This window comes from Carassius carassius, chromosome 6, assembly GCF_963082965.1.
Source record: "Carassius carassius chromosome 6, fCarCar2.1, whole genome shotgun sequence".
In the NCBI taxonomy this organism is placed as follows: Eukaryota; Metazoa; Chordata; class Actinopteri; order Cypriniformes; family Cyprinidae; genus Carassius; species Carassius carassius.
The window spans coordinates 36,734,150-36,753,908 of NC_081760.1; the positions used below are offsets into that span (position 1 = coordinate 36,734,150).

The 19,759-nt window shown below is 36.4% G+C and overlaps 1 protein-coding gene across 1 annotated transcript in view; it reads right to left on the minus strand.

The window, feature by feature from the left end:
* The window catches only part of LOC132142803 (polycystin-1-like), a 72,286-nt gene extending 53,496 nt beyond the window's left edge, over nucleotides 1-18,790 (minus strand). Inside the window, exons 1-6 of the mRNA XM_059552939.1 lie at nucleotides 18,108-18,790; nucleotides 4,604-4,675; nucleotides 3,527-3,595; nucleotides 2,912-2,983; nucleotides 1,397-1,560; nucleotides 547-827 (exon numbers count right to left, since the gene is read on the minus strand). Coding sequence (XP_059408922.1) covers nucleotides 547-827; nucleotides 1,397-1,560; nucleotides 2,912-2,983; nucleotides 3,527-3,595; nucleotides 4,604-4,675; nucleotides 18,108-18,376 — 927 coding nt within the window. The 5' untranslated portion in view covers nucleotides 18,377-18,790. The remainder of the gene's footprint in view (nucleotides 1-546; nucleotides 828-1,396; nucleotides 1,561-2,911; nucleotides 2,984-3,526; nucleotides 3,596-4,603; nucleotides 4,676-18,107) is intronic.
* Nucleotides 18,791-19,759: the final 969 nt, after the last annotated feature.

Here is a 19,759-nt window from a genome sequence, read left to right on the forward strand (position 1 = left end):
GAGGATGTTAAAGGGTCAGTTCACCAAAAAATGAAAATTAGCCCATAAATTGCTCACCCTCAAGTCATCCAATGTGTATATGACTTCTTTCAGACGATTATAAGAAACGCTTCTTTATTTCTCACTTCTGGGTGACGCATGTTCAAACCTGACCTCACACGTAATTTCCCCAGAACTGCTTCATTCACAACTGTAAGTGTGAACTAGTAAGTGATTATTGCATTTTAAATATAGTTATTTTTCTAACAAAAACACATTGATTCACTACAGGAGGCAATGTTCACCCCTGGAGAAATGTGAGACACTTTTTGTTATGGATGGGCACTTTTTATTTCACGTCTTTTGGACTGATGCATGCAACACTCACTGAGTGGCATGAAACATCTTGAAAGAGCGAAGACAATTTTTAATATAACTCCGACTGGATTCGTCAGAAAGAAGAAAGTCATATACACCTAGGATGACTTGAGCGTGACTAATTTATGGGCTAATTTTTCCTTTTTGGGTGAACGGACCCTTTAACAACCTGAAGCTCTTCACACAGACCTGAAACACGTCGTGTGCCACAGTCCAGCGGCACTCCTTCATGACCAGCGGGTCGGAGCACGCGGCCGAACACTGGGACTCGCTGATGTGATTGGGCTCAGAGTTGGTGCTGCACAGACACTCTCTCTGCTGACCCAGACCGCCGTACAGCTGGTTCTCATGGAAGCACTTGGAGTTGCATTCCTCACGTGAGAACGGACCGGGAGTGGAGGAGGAGAAGATGACCAGCTCCACGCCTGCCGCATGCTCCTCGTCCTGTAGACAGCCCGCGTACGTCAGCCCTGAGAGATGAGAGAGAGACAGCAACGGCCAATTCAAAGCTCCACATCAATTGAAAATCTGTCCCATTTTCTAGAAATCTTACATTTGGTGTGGGCTAACAAACAAATGAAGGTAAGCAGGTAAAGGTAAATTCCCAGGGCTTTAACATTACTTCTGATGATCGTTCGTGTTTATTTTATGCTGTTATTAGCATCAAAGAAGAGATGATCGGATCACATTCGCTTTAACTGTACAAGTATATATAGCGATCTGTCAAGCCACATTAAAGAGTGCCAAAACAGTATTTATTGGTTCAATTTCAAAGTGAAATGCACAGGATTTGAAAGCTGAGAGATTGTTTCATATCAAAAGTAGAAAAAAACAAATCAACCATTAATTACTGTATTTGCATGATTGTAAGGTTTGGGTTAGAGTTGGGCTAGGTGTAGATGTTAATAAAACACAATCCAATTGGTAAATTCACTGTGATTTTCCAGCCATAATAAAGAAGGTCATGGGACTCATTTGGGATACAGTACACATACTAGTGGGGTACTTCAGGTAATAGAGGTGTGTTGCTGTCACTCACCGCAGGTGTGCACACTGACGTTGAGCAGCGGGTGGTTTTTCAGCTCGGGCGGCCGGTCACAGAGCATAGAGTTGGGTCGCTTGACTCGAACGCCCTGGTCCTGCAGCCAGCTCACCAACCGCACGAGCTTACAGTCGCAGACGAACGGGTTAAAGCTCAGATCTCTGCCAAACGACAGAGGGAATATTTCACAGACTGACACAGGCTGAAAACATTGGAAGGCCCTTATTCAAACAGCAAAAGCATGATAAGGACAGTAATTTAAAGAGGATTTGGTTTTGCTTAAGCCTTGTTTTATTTGACATGTGCACAAATGACGGAGCAATCTGTCACCGCAGACTCACTACTTTATCAGTCCAGGAAACACAACACATGCTCTAATCTATAATTATTGAGGAACTGAAAGACGTTGACCAGGGAATTTTAATCAGCGTATGAAAGCCCTACATGAAAAGTCACAGAGGAAACGCTATACTAGAAAATTACGCTTTAGCAAATTAAAAAACGCCAACAGAATTTGGATAAGCCATTTGATATGTAAATATTATATCAATATTAAGGGAAGATAATCTTAATGTTTCTTTTAACTATAATCACTTTTTTGATTTGGCAAAGGTTACTGTAATAAAATAAAACTTTTTAACTTTTTAAGACCATTAAGGTTTCCTGACATCATTTTCATGACAATTAAGCACATTTTCTCTTAAATTATCATTATTGTAATGCAGTAATGAAAATCATCCTGTTTGGAAAGTGCTTTTTAGTAAAATCAGCATAAATTAAATTCAGTACAAATACTACGTTCAACTGTAGTTTGCTATTTAAATATTATATTATGACATATTTTACTGATCAGATACTATGTCAATTTTCAATTTATTTTGCTTTTGGTTGACCTAAAAGACTTTAGTGCATCTGGTCGATTTGCTATAAATAAAGTAAAGTAAAATAAAGTAAAATAAAATTAGTCTACTGCAATAAAGGGTGTGATTATATATTATTAATATTATTCAATTTATTAATTTCCTCATGAATTAAATACAAATGTTTGGTGCAAATTAATAAAGGATGCCATGATATATGAATTCATATTATTTCATTTATTCAGGTCCTCATCATAAATAAATGTAAATTAAATACCACAATAAAAGATTTGGCTGTATGATTGCTATTGTACAAATGTAAGTAGACATGGGAGTATTTGTACTAAATCTAATTTATGCATACTTTATTTAAAATGCATTGCCTCCGGACATATTTTCATTACTTCATTATAGTAATGTGAGTCTGGAGAGAAAAAAAATAACACTGAATTTAATGTCAAGACATCTTAATGGTCCTAAAAAGATGCTTCATCATCATTGTGGAAAATATTCTACACACATATATATATATATATATAGATAGATAGATTTAAACTAGTTTTCAGGTTTAGATTCAGGTCATTCAGCTTTTTTGAGTTGTGAAAGTTTTGAAAACACAACGTTTTAAACCTGTGTACGTGTTTATACTCACATTGTAGTTAAATTAAATAAATTATCACACAATCGTTCCTCGATGGTGGTGATCTGGTTGTTGCTCAAATCTCTGAAAGACACAAATCAAATGTATATTATTGCTCATGCAGCCTCTCATTTTTCCTTCTTTCTAAGTCCCTTCTTTCTTTTCCTCTCAGAATAATCATTCCCTTGTTCAGCCGTTGGAGCAGCATATGGAAAAGTTCTGGAGTGATTTTGGTGTACCAGACCTTGTGTGTGTGTGTGTTGAAATGGAGCAGGAAATAGTACAGTCAAAGCCTGAAGCAATGACGTTTAATTGGTTGTAATGGGCATGTGATTGAACATACAATGTGTGTGTGTGTGTGTGTGTGTGTTAGTTGAAGTGCACGTCTGTTACTGTTCACACAACAAAGATAAACATGTGGATACACGACTGATTCACTTTGTATTCATTGAGCTTTTGTTTGAGCTGAAAGAGTGGAGTGTGTCCGGTTGATTCCCGTTCAGTTTCTTCAGCGTTTGACTCTGCGGTTCGGGAGAGACTCCAGAAAGATCCGCCTACACATTCTCACCATATGAGCTCTAAACCGCCGGGAAACTAGACCATACTGCCGCCCACTCGCACACTTACAGCACAGCTAACGGCCCACAGCCCAAGATCCCGTGAGGAAGAGTGACCAGACGGTTGCTCTGAAGATACCTGAGGAGAAGAGCAAACAGGAAGTGGATTCAACTCAAAGACTGGAGGATTTATGTTCAGTTCCCCATAAATGAAAAAAGATTTTAAAAAAATATATTTTTTTTTTATTAATTTCATTTAAATATTTTGTTGACTGCAATAAAAGACGTCATGTTACTTATAAGAAAATGTAAATACTTAATAATAACAACGACAATAATTTGATTTCACATTGTATTTAATCATTATAACTGTTTATTTTAATATAACTATATAAATACTAACCAGTCATTAAAATAAAAATGTCTACTGCAATGAAAGATGTCAGAATATATTTTATATTGTTTAATTTATTCAGTTAGATCATAATACATTACTTTATTAATAATAACAAATAAATAATACAAATAACTTTTAAATATTTTCCAATTAAAGTCACTCAAATAAAATGTCTACTGAAATAAAATATGACATGATACATTTATTCAGTTGCTCACAATAAAATGGTTTATCATTGTTAATAATGAAAATAATACAAATAATAAAGAAATTTAGATTTTGTCTTTTTTACATTTATTTGAATATAATCAATTTGAAATAGTCATTGAACTTGATTTAAAAATTCAAGTCATTGATTAAAATAAAATAGTCTGCTGTACTAAAAGCTGTCATAATTTACATAGCAAATCATGATTGTTATTATACATCATGGTAATATTTAAATGCATTACTGAGAATATGAGAGAAAATGAGCTGGAAATGATTTCAAGGAATCATAATGGTTCTAAAAGGAGGCTTTATTTTTATTGTGGGTAATGTAATTAATCTATACATGATAGCGGAGGAAAAAAAGTGAACAGGAAGTTGCAAATTAGAAAACATGTGGGCTTTTTTGCTTTAGCACAAAGAAACACTCACGTTTACACCAGACCACCTATTATACAAGCACCAGACCACCCATTACAGACGTACGTGAATGACTGCGTCTCACACACACACACACACACGAGGGAGAGACGTGGCACTTACAGCTCCTTGAGGGCGGTGAGGTGATCAAAGAGGCTGGAATCCACAGAGGGAATGTGGTTTCTGGACAGATCTCTGCAACAGAAGCCAGAAAGAGACGCTTAGAGATTCACACATACTCGAACTCTAGACAAATGCACATGAAGTTAGCCGTTTCAAACCTTTCTTCTGTCAAACTAGCTGTCGAAGCTGTCCAGCTCCAAAAAGAAAGCATCACAAAAGTCGTTTGTGACTTCACAAGCATCATGCAATGGTATTGTGCAAGGAACAGACTGAAGTGTTTAAGTAGTTCTAAAATTGCTAGATTGTGAACTTTTTCCCATTTTTCTGACCATGACAATCTAAATACAGGTTTTTTTTACCAAGATTTTGGGGCAAACCGTGCTTTGAAAATAACGTTACTCATTGTCCATTTCATTCCCAATCCTATTTCAACTATTTACTGCTTCCTTAAGGAACTGGTAATCTTAAGATTAAAGATTTGTATATTTAAATCTAAATCAACCATACAGTTCAATCCCAAAACTGCCAAAGTTTGGAAATATTTTTTATAGGTTTTTGAAAGAAGTCTTTTACACTCATCAAGGCTGTGTTTATTCAATCAAAAATACAGTAAAAACATTAATATTGTGAAATATTATTACAATTTAAAATAGATATTTTCTATGTGAATATACATCAAACTGTAATTTATTCCTGTGCTCAAAGCTGTATTTTCAGCATCATTCCTCCAGTCTTTAGTGTCACATGATCTTCAGAAATCATTCTCATATATCTTTTTATAAGAGTTAATGTTGAAAACAGTTGCTGCTTCATATTTTTGTGGAAACTGTGACTTTTTTCTTTTCTTTGAGTAGAAAGTTCAAAAGACCAGCATCTATTTGAGACAGAAATCTTTCGGTCAATTTAATGTATTCTTTTCTTGCCGAATAAAACTATTCAGTTCTTTCAAAAACATAACTCACCAAACTATTGAATGGTACAGTGTTAGATATGTATTATATAAAGAATGAATTATTAAACTGTATATTTCTTAGACTCAAGTTCACATATCATCACCCATGATGCAATGCACAAACACAATCAGAATAATGGACCAATCAGCATCAGTCTTTCCCATTAACATGCCAATCAATTAAACCAATAACGCAATCTACACAACAGACAGGCGTCAGGCACATGTGTGTGTGTGTGTGTGTGTGTGAACTCTGTTCCCAGAAGGAAACATCTGTCCATTCCAGACAGACTGTGTAAGAGAGGAGGAGGAGTTTAACTCAACTGACCATCAACGCTGTAAAAAAGCCTCTGCTAAAGTCATCACTGTGTCAGTTTCTCACTAATACAAGGCGTTCTTACACATCATCACATTACATAACACTGTGTGTGAGTGTGTGTGCATCTATGGCAACAAATCTGAATGTTATCAGCGCAAAGTGAATGAAAGCGGAGCACATGTGTGTCAGTCACCGAGGGACGAGCAACTGCAATGGAAAGGAGTATCTTCAGCTCACAATCATGAGAAATTCAGACAGTTAACAGCTGAGAAATTAGAGAAAAACTTCTGCCGTAAGGTCATTTTAGTTTATCCTGGATGGGGTGCAAAGCTGATTGTGTAAGTGTGCTGACAGCAACAACTTCTATGAATTAAAAATAAAATAATAATAATTGATCATTTCATTTTTGTACACCCAACACTAGAAGACCAAGGTCATTGAATATTCATACAATGAAATAAATAAATAAATAAACCTTGAATTCAAGTTGCTTTGGAAAAAAGTGGCTGCCAAATACATACAAAAATAACAAATTAAAATATTTACAATAAATATGCATGTAATCATTCGATTTAATTAAGCGATTCATATTCATCAAGATGCAAATTTGATTGTGCAAGTATGTGGTAGTTCTGTTTTTGACAGCAAAAACATCTATAAACAAATAAATAATACAAATTAATTGAATACCTTTAGCCTAAAAGGTAAAACATGATTCCCAGGATATCCATGAACTGATTTGAAATATTATATATATATATAAAATGCTAAGATGCTAAATCATTTCTCTACGCACCATTTCTGCAGCTTAGTTTTAGGATATTCATGCTTAACACTAAATTAACATATTTTTACCTCAAGTCAAGTTAATTTTTAATATTGGGTAGTATTTGAATTTTTAGCACTTCTTTTAACTCAAATTGCAGGGTTACACAAAAAAACTAGGTGTTTAGCATCAGACAACCAATCATAATCTAAACCATGCTTTCCACTTTAAATATTCATGAACTTTAACATGATGGAGTTTATTAAATGCAGAAGGAAGATCTGAAGCTGATGGTTTCCACACAGGCTTCAGTGTTTCTGGACGGCCGCTGGAATATGAAGTAGCTCTCACGTGTGGCTCAGATTTTCCATGCAGCATTTGAAAAGGCTTGATTTAGCATCCAGATTCACTTCAACAGACAAGAGTGGATTGTGGTTGTGCCGGGAGCTCTGGACAGAGAGACGGGGACTGTCTGAATGCACACTTACTTCATAACTACAGCTGGAAGGAAAGCACACAAGTAACCACTAACCACCAAAAAGAGCACCAAAAAGTATCATGCTATGTTTTTAGGACATATACCATAAACTACATAAATACTATGGTCCATAAATATGTTAAAGTAGTAGATCACCCAAAAAACTTCAATGTACTACTCATCCTCAGTTCATCCAAAATGTAGATTTTTTTGTTTTTTCATCATAATTGAAGAAACTTAGGATTCCTTCACTTGCTCCCCAATGGGTGCTCTTTAGTGAATGGGTGCCGTCAGAATGAGAGTTTAAACAGCTGATAAAAACATCATGATAATCCACAAGTAATCCAAAATTGTACTGTATTTTCACCACTAAACTTTAAATCACACCGTCCTTCCTGTGTTAAAGAGTTTCTGTGTGACCAATCCCAAAAGTCACTGGAAGATCCAACTATGACATCATGCTTCTAAAAAGAGGTTTCTAATGATGTCATAGAGAAGATCATCATGCATGAGATCGGAGAACATCCTGATTCACAGCCGGTATGAGTGTGGAGATGGGGTATTATGACAAATCCATAATCACGAAAACATGAGCTAGTCATTTTAGAGTCTAAATAAAGTTACTGTAGTGCATGAATAGGTGCATGAACACAGAACACAGCCCTTGTTACTTCCCTTTCTGTAACATGAAGCACCAGTGTGTGGCCTGAACATGACCATATAAGCGTGACCTCTTCGGTTTATATTAGCAGAAGTTAGGCTCCTGTGTGCAGCTCCGCACCAGAGCCCAAGCCCCTTGGCGGAGCTGCACAAGGGAGTCAGTGTGTGACATATGGTTCTGCTTTACTCTACCAGGCATGCCGATTTCACCTTATAAGGGCCGAAGGGCCGACTGGTGCCACTTTCAGTAGGAGAGAGAGAGTGAAACGGACAGAAAGAAAGATGGCAAAACAGCCCAAAGAGTGTGTTTCACTCCATGGCTGGAGAGATTCATATCAGCATCTGTAGCCTGAGGAAAGACTGGAATATGAAGGGAATATGCCAGAAGTCATCATAGTGATGCCAGTTTTCCCTAAAATTCTTCCTGTGAAACTCTTCTACGCTGCAATGTTTGTTGACAATACAATGTCACGTCACTCACTCCAGTATGTGCTCTGGTTAAATATTGCACTCTGGCAAATGCAGTAGATTAAATAGGTATTCTATGCATAAAGAAATTGTGCATATTGTGTAAAGTATACATACTGCAGAAGTAGGATGAGTAGCATGGTAGTATGCTATTGTGAAAATATCCATTAGCTTTGTTTGGAAATTGAACTATTTGCCACTATGCACTGTTTAAAGTCTACTGTCTACTATTTGCATTGCATTTTATATTGCACTTTGCAAATGTAGTAGAATAAACAGGTATTCTATGCACCATGACATTCTGCTTACTGTACACAGTATACATGCTGCCTGAATACTACAGAACTAGTGTAGTATGGCAGTATGTGATTGCGAACACAGCCGTGGTGTTAGACGAAAGCCGTGGACTCGGGCGATGAGGATGACAACACTGACCATTGCCATGAGCATTAGGCAGAGGAGAGCCGTAATTACCACAGCAACACTGCCAAACCACAATTGGCTGTAACCACGGTTACACACTAACCCACTAAACAGCAGTCTGTCTGTTGTGGCCGAGTCTGAAAAAAGTGTAAGGGTAGGAGGAGGGGGAGAAGAGAAGAAAAAGGAAAGAATTTTATGGTGCGCTCTGTTTTGTTTATGTTTGAAATCTCAGAAGGAGGGGGCAATGATTCTGGCCAGCGCTCGTGTGTGTGTGACTGTGTGTGTGTGTGTGTGTGTGTGTGTGTGTGTTATCACGCATCTCATTTATTTAAGTGAGTGTGTGTATAGATAAGAGCCAAAACGTTCGTGTTTGTGTAAATATTAAGTCTGAGTGAGTGTGTTTATGCATGTGTGTATTTGGTCCTGATAAGTACCAGAGTGGTACCATAACACCTCGGGGCTTTCAGTGAACAATCGCCCACTGTGAGCCGCTCACATCTGGCGTGATTCCTCAGCTGGGCTCTCTGGATCTGTCCGACCCGGGCAGGGTGCCTCATTCTGGGCTCATATGTGGCAGAGCGGCCCCTCTCCTCCTGGAAGTCCATCCCTGGAGGATGATTAACAGGGTACTTTCCAATTGCCGGGAAAAGAGGGGAGGAGGAGAGAGACACTCTGTTCCTAGAGCTGGCAGACTATAGTGCTGTCTACAGCCTACATAGGCAGCTGCCTACTGAGGGAGTGTTCACACAGGACACACGTTTACATTCAAAAACAGACAGGATTTAACGATGCAGTCGAGACATGATTTGATACGATGTCTTAATGTAATGATATGTAATGCTAATGGCGTGAGACACTGAAAAAACTGCATCAGCAATTAAAAAAATATGACATTTAACCACATTTTACTCCAAATTCTCATTCTAAAAACGTAATTATGTAAATTGAAAAATATTTATACTGGACAATAATAATACTGTACTTATATAACTTATAAGTCAACATGAAACAGAAGTTGCATGCATATGTTCTTCCCTACTGTAATGCAAATCCAAGTGAAATCGCTTTTTGAACAAGAAAAAACTGGGATGGTCATTGTCCAAGTGAAACACTGAGTAGACAACATAAATGACACACAAATATTGCTCCTGAGTTAAAGAGCTGCCTTTAGCATGTTGCTAAGCTAACAACACAACGTGCTAAATAAACCTAAAATACATAGAACTCAAAAATATTGGGACAAATACATGATAGTTTGACTTATTCGAAGTATTATGAATTAAAAGCAGAGATGTGCTGATGTATCAGACAATAATCGGTATCAAGCTATTTTCTGTACTATTGTTTTGTTTAAAAACAGCCGATGATCAGCCGAAGACAGACAGCAGGCTGTATGAAGAAAATCTTTCTTGTGCTGAATTTAGGGCTGTCCATGTTTTAGCAATAATAATGCATTAACACAGCTATTTGACCCTCTGAACCACCCATAGTTCAAGCTAGGGTTCCCAGGTCTGTGGTTTACCCTCCACTAATCATCATCGCTTATTAAAATCATATCTATCAGTGGCATTTCTCTCATCCAACCATCCTAAATGGATCTAGTCACAATGAGATTGCATTGAAGGACATCTGTGATTCTGACTTGTCCAGTAATAAGTTATATTAGGAGACGTATTAAGTTATTACACTTTGATGGCAGATTATACAGACATTTGTTTGTAATAACTGCCAGTCCTTCACAGTAGAAAGCTCTTCTCAGGACATTGTGTGCATTACTCTGCCGTGCATGAGCTGTCTGGATCCCAGCTGGCTCTCGCAAACCTACAGATGTGCATTTATACGACACACGCGTGTAAACAAGTCAAACAACATCAAACGTCATCTGATCTCAAGATGTTTAAAACACCTGTAACAGACTGATCCGCTAAACAGGAGCACACGCACACAATGACGGCTTTCATCTGGAAGAAAACTACATTTTTGCTTTCTCAAAATTCTGTTATCGCTAACATAGCTTACAGAACTAGAGCTTTAAGAGTTATAATAATATAATATCACACCTATCAAAACAACACGCATTCTTGGTGCAGGGGCCGACCACACAGCAGCTGCACAATGACTCACTGAATCATTTGTGGACTGATAGATTGACTCACTGAGCCAAAGAATCATTTGCTGCATGAGTCGCTGACTCACTGTTTGTGCCAAAGACTCTGAATCAGTGAAGCCCAACCACCACAAAGACACCTCAGAAGTCTGTTTATATCCAAAAGTGACTCCATGTATTGGTGAAAACTCCCTCCTTACCAGATGGATTTCAGACGGCCTGTCAAGAACACGTCCAGGTTACATTTCAGCCCAATGGAAAGAAACAAGAAATGATGTTTTGCATTACAAAACCAAAGACTGTTTCTTAATTTGCATTGTGGTATTTTCATGGAAATTAATAAGCATATTTTATTTCAAACTCTCATTTACCTAAAGAAAAAATCTATTTGACATTAGTGTAATGTGAGAAAAATAGATATTATTTTAAACTGTACTATATTTATATATTATAATAAATTTAGCTGTAGTGCATTGGATTTAAATAAAAAAATAAAATAAATTTTGTTACTTTACTACATGCTAAAAAAAACACAATTTATTATTTTTAAAACTATTATTTTAAAATATTTTTAATGTCAAAATGTTAAATGTAATAAAAAATTACATAAATATAAATATATACTTACTCGTAAATACTCATAAATACAAAATTCATAAATATAAAAATCGAAAGTTAACCGTTTGGGAATGTCAATTTAATGTAAAACATTAAATAATGCAAAACGTTTCCTTTTTTTTTTTAAGCAAAATATACGTTTTTCATGTCTTGTTTTATTTTCCAGTATGTTCCAGATATGTTTTACTGAGATTTGCCATTCCATTCAGTTTCATGAAAAAAACAACCATTCTTCACGTCTTGATGTTAAAAAGTTAAATAAACTGTCAACAAACTTCACTCCATAATGTCCATCCAGACTTTTTATTGAAACTAAACAGCAAAAACTCAGCTATGAGCTCATTAACATATGACCGCCCACATTTACCTCAACACCTATTCAGCCAATCATATCAGAGATCATCCATATACAGTACTCTTAAAGATACATTAACACACTCAAAAACCCTGCTTGGTGGAAGGTGTAAAACGGTCATGAACCTGTACCAAACCGTATTCCCAGCCGACCGTCCCGAGACAGTATGCAAAACATTTCATCTTCAAACTTATTTAAACGGTTCTATTGCATAACGTGTTATTTGCTCTTGCACGACCCCTTTAAATCCTCACAGCAGGAGAAGCCCAGCTGTCTGGAGACCAGAGAAGAAAACATCAACCGAGAGAGACAGAGAAACAGCTCCAGACACAGGAAATAGAGGCTCAAGGATCTGGAGCAGAGAGGAAGTCTTCGACTGAGATGGAAAACGCCAGAAAGAGTGTGTTTATATGCGTCAAGCGCTCATATAAGGATGTTTATATCTGCTGTGAACTGTGTGAATGTTCTGCTGTGGACGTACATATGTATGTAGATGTTCAACGAAGTCCAGTCCTTCTTTTTCAATTGTTTTTTGTTAACCAAAAGTAAAACTATTTATTAAATAAAGTAGAAATAAAATAAAACTATTGGTTGCACTAATGGAAATTTCCGGAAACATTCCAGAATTTTTGAAATTTTGGAAAGGTTTAGGAATTTTAAGAAACTTTTGGAACTTTTAGAAAGTTTATGGAAATTTAACAGACATTTTCCGCCCCTTTGCAACCGTAGTCACACTTTAGTTTGGGGACCAATTCTTACTATTACCTAACTATTAACTATGATTTTGCCTCCGTAAACTCCTGATTTGCTAGTTAGTAAGGTGGTTGTTAAGTTTGGTTTAAGGGATATAAAATATGGTCAGGCAGAATAATTTATTTATATGTGCTTTATTTATAAGTACTAATAAAAATCTGATATTCTAGCAATATGCAACAAGGTAATAGTAATAATGTCCCCAAACTAAAGCATTACCCAAATATAAAATGGAAAACATAAAAACAAAAAACAGAAATGTTGCTGAAATAAAATATGCAATAAAATGACTAAAACGGAAATGAAAATAAATGAGAAAAAATGTAATAAAAATAGAAATTAGAACAAAACAGATACATCAATCTAAGTAGATAAATGAAAAAATATTGTGTGCGTGAAAAAATTAAATGTTATCATAAATGTTGTTTCTTACCCTCAAATGATGATTAAAAACTGGGAAAGCTTCTGGTTGCTTTCCCATTTCTGGTCTATCTCATGATCTATATTCAGTGTCTGGTAAAGCTTTATCTACAGCAATTAATGTCGTCATGTTTTAGTGCATCGTTTAATAAATCTTAAAAATAATCACAGCACTCCACATTATTTAACGTCAATATTTTAGTACTTTTGTGTCCACAAAAAATGTTTAATTCTTAAAAGACCTCAAAATAACGGAGCTGAGACGGGGTTAACAGACATGGACTAAGAGCCACAAGGGTCTAGTTTTCATTTCATGGGGTCTTTCGGTGAAGACGCTTACAGCTGCTTCTGAATCAGTGGATAAACACAAGACATGCAAGTCAGAGACAGATTTAATCAACGACGTAAATACAAGTGCAGAAAATCATGCAAAGACTTCTTGCTGCTTTGCCGCCTCGGGCTCTCAGTGCTGGAGGAAAGAGATGTGAGAGAACGGGGAAAAGCATGATAGCTGTTATTTTTACTTGCATGGGAATTAACAGATAGATAAATACAGGAGGATGGGAAGAAAAAGCACATTGAGATGAACAAAAACATGTCCAAATATAAGCACACACACACACTAGAGAGTTAATAATGAAGCAGTGTTCCTCTAAATGAAGCACAGCTACGCTACAAATGACTTCCATAACCAGCTGCGTCTGGAACAAACATTCCTGGGCATTTTCATCAAAACACAGTCATCTAAAGCTGATGATCCTGTGTGCAGGAGACAAACTCTGTCAGGTCTAGATCAGTGTTTCATCTGACTGTAAGAAGACAAAATGATGAACAAAAGCTTTTTAATGATTGTGAGTTTTAAGGTCAACCATCTGCTCATACTCTCAAAACTTCAGAGTGAGTGTCAGTCTTTAAATTCATAAGAACTTATTTTTAGCTGATAGAGAATTAAACAGTTTTCAAAAGTTTAAAGAAGACTAAAATCATTGCTCTTTAGCAGCGTTGTTGCCATTAACTGAATCTACAAACATTCAGTAGCTGAAAAATACATAGAAATGTTGCCATGGAAATAAAATATGTTTAAGTTGAAGCACTAAATCTACTTTAAATATAACAAAAATAAAGCTAAAAAAATACTAGACATACATCCACTTAAACTTCATTTAAAAAGTTTAAAAAGCTTTTACAACTAACTGACATGAAATAAGTTGAAGTTGAAGAACTAAAAATTAAATAAAAATAAATCAAAGCTAAATAGAAACAAAAAAAAAAACATTCAACTTTACAAATTTACAAATAATGTAAAATTAACATAAATATGCCACCTGATTAAAATATGAAAATATGTAACAACAGGTTTGGTTACCATCATTTACTCATACTCTCAAAACTTTAACATTATCATTATATAAATATTTTTATATTAATAAGATTTTAACTAAATCTACAACTATTCAGCATTTTCAGTAACTGAAATAAAGCCAAAATAAAAAATCACAAATATTAGATTTAAAATATCATAAATGTAAAAATGAGAAAAGCTGTTTGGCAACTGCTTAAACTAAAATGAATTTAATATAAACATTAAGATTACTAAAACTGAAATAAAAATAAATTAATAATTCAATTAATACACACACACAGTATATATGTATGTTTTAAACAAATCAAAACATGCCGTCTGATTGTAATAAGAAAAGTAGTGATAAAAGGTTTAGTTAAGGATTCAGAGAGGTGTTTTCGAAGTCAATAATCACTGTTGTTCAGACTCTCAAAACCCCTCAGAATCAAAGCGCTGGAGCACTTCTTCTCATCTAATGAAGATTTAAACCCGTGTGAAGTGGTTGTTTGGTGTTACATCCTGCTCTTCGGTCCGTCTGTGTTACTGCGGCTGTCTGTCTGTGCTGAGGTGTACGCTGATGTCATGATGTGAGACTGTCATGGCAACCAAATAAACCTCCCATGCAGCGCTAACGGTCAGAAACACACACACACACACACACACACACACACGACTGCTCGGCGTGATTAGACCATTCTGAGAGAAGAAACAGACAGCAGGAATCCAGCGCTTCTTCTGCAGTAATATCTCCATTTACAGGTCCAGACAGACGAGCAAACGTGGATAAAAAGAAGACTAGCAAATTAAAAGAGTCGCACAAAACAGTAAAGACCACTACAGACCACTGAAAAAGACCTCCTTTTTATTTGATTTTGGATTTAAGTAAAATAATTTATATTAGAAATGTATATTCTTAAGAATAATTCTTAATATTTCTCTACGGTTAACCAAATACTAATTTCAAAGAAAAAATAAAATACATGTTTCAAATACTTTTAATGTAAAAAAAAAATATTATACATTTAAAATGATGCCAAATTAAAAATAAATAAATAAATTAAAAGTTTATAGATTGCTACAAACCAATGGAAGAGACTAAAAAAATTATTATTAAAATAATTTATATTTTGGGGTAAAATAGCACTTTGATAAACTACACACTAACTCCTTTTTTATTGTATTGTTTTATTTTTTAATTACCATAAAGACATCTTATAATGTAATTATTATGTTATATTAAATTATATAATATTATTGGCATATATATGTATTGACATAAAGACATATATGATAAGGTAATTATTATATTATATTCTTTTTCTTTAATTGATTATTAAAATAATTAATATTTTGGGGTAACATACCACTTTGATCATCAAAATGCTAAATTAAAATAACTTTAATTGTGCTATACATATGTATGAATGAATGAATGAATGAATGATAAAGAGACCTCTGAAGGCAGCTACAGAGACCAGATAGTGAGGAAGACTTGAATAAGTCTCTGTTTTTGTTGTCACACTGCAGCTCTTCCCACAGATGAAGCCACTTAAGCACAATTACATCACTGTGAGTCAATGATGTTCCTATTAAACATGAGTTAATCAGTGAATCACTGCATGAGCTGACACCAAAGAGAAAGTTCAGCAGCTCCAGCCCTTCTGCCAGTTTACAGTAAACAACTCATTTACCGTGTCACACAACTTCTCATGAAAGATGCTACTTCAACAGGTTTGGACTTCGCACTCATCCAGATTTGAGTGAGTTCAGAATGACACAACCTGAGAAGGAAAAAGAGTGAAGAAACCTCCTAGGAATGGGAACGGGAGTTGGACCTGTGTTTTTTCTGGAAGGGTGGAACGAAGGAGAAAAGCGGTGATCCTGCGCACAGCAGCTGTGAAGTTGAGAGACGCGGCACGCTGCCAGCTAAATATCCTGCGCTAATGCACCTCTCGGGCCTGCCATTAGGCTACGACAGGCTTTTACATTTAATTGTTTTTAACCAGACACATTTTCACAACAAAGAACAGAGTTACCATCTATCTCGGTCTTAGAGACGCTTAAATATAAAGGATAACTTGGCAGCGGCACAAAGAGAGAAAGGAAGTGAGGTCACTTTGATTTAACACTCCACAAGCCTTTAAAGCTCTTAAGATGCCGCGTCTGTGCTCGTCTCTGGAGATTTCAGTCTGATCGACAGCTCAGAAACCCAAGACGCTCTAACTTTATCCTCCTTTTTGCATTCCTTTAGACAGAGAAGCTCCAGAATGTTTGTACAACTTCAGCTGCTTTAGGTTATTTAGATTCATTAAAAATCATTTTTATTTCATTTGAATCAACCTTTCTGTTTCTGTATCTTAAAACAACCACTTCAGAAACACTTTTCCCAAATAGGTTTCTACCATTGAGGAAACACTCAAATAGAAAATCACTTTTATAGGCAGAGAAAGCAGCATGGATTTAAGTTTTAAAACTGTATAAAAAACAATGCAAAAAAAAAATCATATGGTCCATAAAAGACAGCTGTGTTCATAAACATTTACTGCTGCATTAGCATGACTTCTTGCAATCTTAAAGCATTAGTTTTTAGAGTTAATACGGGGAGGCCCAAACTGTATAAATCTTAGTAAGATCGTAAGTCAAAACTCCAGTTACACAAATGCTCGTTTCAATCTCATCATTACAATATCACCATATAGGCTCTTCTGTTGATTCAGTGTGTGTTCACTGAACTGTATCTTTTCCATTGGCAATAACCAATAGCTTTTGATTTAGCCAAGACTTTGTGTCTTCATAAACTGACTATTCACTAGAGAAAACCATGCAACAACAAGCCCAAGAAAGAGCACTGCAAATGTGACCTACTATTATTGCCAATTTTACAACAGTTGCCTGATGAAAGAGTTTGGTCTTAAACTCATGCCCACCCCCACAACAAGAGTTCAAAGTATCCGATCTTTCTGCACATACATCTGCAGCCTATGTGAATGGATAACACATGCTGGAGCGCCACAGAAACCAGAGTAAAGAACACAGTGTTCTACCTGCACAAACTCTACATGCATCTGCTGCTACTCAAGCTGTGTGCATGTGTTAAACTGAGAGCAGATATAAACTCATGCAACTATTTTGACCTTTCCCTGTTTGAGATGTGTTTTCTCCACTTAGAGAAAGCCAAAGTACCACTTTTTGACAGTTTTTACAGACTGAGATGAAGACAACACCATATGAGTTCAGCTGGGCAATGAACTTTAGTGAGAAGAATTTACTATTATGGTATTTTTTGTAGGTCAGAAATGTCTAGGTGGTATAACTGTAGCCTATACAAAAAATAAGGAGAAAAGTCTTAAAAAGGCTGACATTTTGGGAAAACACAAGCACTGCAGCAGTTGTTTTACAACAATAACATTTTTATATATAAATATATACCCATATGCAGAAAGCCACTGTCATGTGACAAAACCAAGGTCACATAATCTTCAACATGACTAAAATATCATAATACTGAGGCAAATTTTTTTACTGGATGGTTACACTAATTGACATTTAGAGTCAATGCATCTTAATGTTGGTAGAATACAAAATATATTGTGTTTGTTTTCATTAAGGTATTGCACACAACATTTCTAAGATCTTGGCACTTGTGTTTTAAACCAGACTTTTCCTCTTTTCCGCTTCCCAGACATCCCCAGTTATATGATTGATTGACGCATAAACAGTGGCAGTCTGAAGTACTACAACCAGCCATCAGCCAACATTCTCCATCAGATCACAACAAACACCCGCATCATCACCCGCAAACCTGTCCGCGCGCGGCGGGCGCTCGGTCGCTGGGTCACTTACAGAGTGTGCGTGTCGGGCGGTAGGTCTGACGCCGCTGGGGCCTGATCCAGTCCGATGTTGGAACAGTTAACCACGCACGAGTTTTGCGGTCCCACCGCCGTGCACGAGCAGTTACCCGGACACGGGCCGCACGCTCTCCCGTCTGTCGCGACGCCCGAGCGCGCCTCGAGGCAGCAGAGCGCAAAGAGCAGGCTGGAAAATAATCCAAACTTTGGGAGACAGACGCCATGTTTTCGCTTAAACACAATCTGTCCATTTCTACAAGGCATCGCTCACTCGCATCTCATCGCCCCTTCTGTCGGTGAAGTTTTCCTCGGGACGCGGGGAGGAAAGTTCACTCTTTTCCCAGTGTTTCCATAAGAGAAACGGCGTAGAAAGCAGAAATCGCGTTTTCCCCCAACTTCGCTGACGTCCCCCCTGTATTCCTCCGTTAACGGAACTAGATTCACTTCTTCTCCAGAGGAGGGGAAGAAACTCTGGATTCTGCTCTGCCAGAAGTTCCTGAAGAACTTCCTCTCGTTCTCTCATCCTGCAGTGCCTCTGCTCTCCACTGGATGAGGCTTGGTCTTACAAAACACGAGCTACTGATTATCACAACCCAATTATTGCCTTAACTTTACGTTTTAGACTTTATCATCGAATTTATTTATCTTCGGCCCATTTTACTGTCCCTGTGCAGTGAGCACACAGTTCACAGTTGGCACACTTTAAAGACTGTAGAAATCCAAGACATTAATTCCAGTTATTTTGAATATATTTTTATTTTAGTTATAATTGGTATTTTTTCTTTTCTATCTTTATTTTTAAAGAGATTTACATGCAAATCTCACACACTGTAAAGAAAACCTTTTCCAGGTAATATTTTAACACTTTGTTTTAGTAATGACACTTTAAAAGCCAATCATTCAATTTCTGAAACTATTTAGTTCATTTAAATTTATATTTTAAGATATTTTAAGACATTCAATATTTTAAAATAAAATAAAAGCCTGAAAACACTCAATCTAAAACACCCTGTCTGATTAAATGACAGATAATATCAATATTTTCAAAGCATATTCATTTTTTAAAGAAGGTTCAGAATGTAGTGTAGAAAGGATAAACTAAGCTTTATTTCTTATCTTTTCCTCAGAGACATCTACCAAATATGGCTAATTCATCATTCATGCCCATTGTTTTGCACTTACCCGAACCAATTTGATCTCTGGAAGTACATGGATGAATTATTCAGGTCTTGATTGGGTGTGTTGTGTTTAAACTCTAGTGGGAGCCGTAGAAAATATCAACTGTAGTAGTCCTGAATACTGGAACAGAACCAAAGATGCAACTAAATATCCAAGTCTTTTCACTCCCTTAAATGACTGAACTGTGTGTGTACAGAATAGGATTGAGCACAAAAGGTGATCTGACGACCATAGGCACGTCCGTGTCTGCTTGTTACAGCCCCAATTGGTGTCAAATCTGTGCTTTTCTACATCAAACTGGAAGAAAGAAAGTCATCTGAGGACAAGAGAGGGAGTACATCTCAAATAAGAAAAGTCTTACCACCCGACTTGTCTGCCCTTTCAGATTTTTTGATTCCCAGCATACACTGCATTTCAGGAGTTCACGTTAGCGCCAGCCGCGAGTCAGTCATCCCAGCGGATGTCATT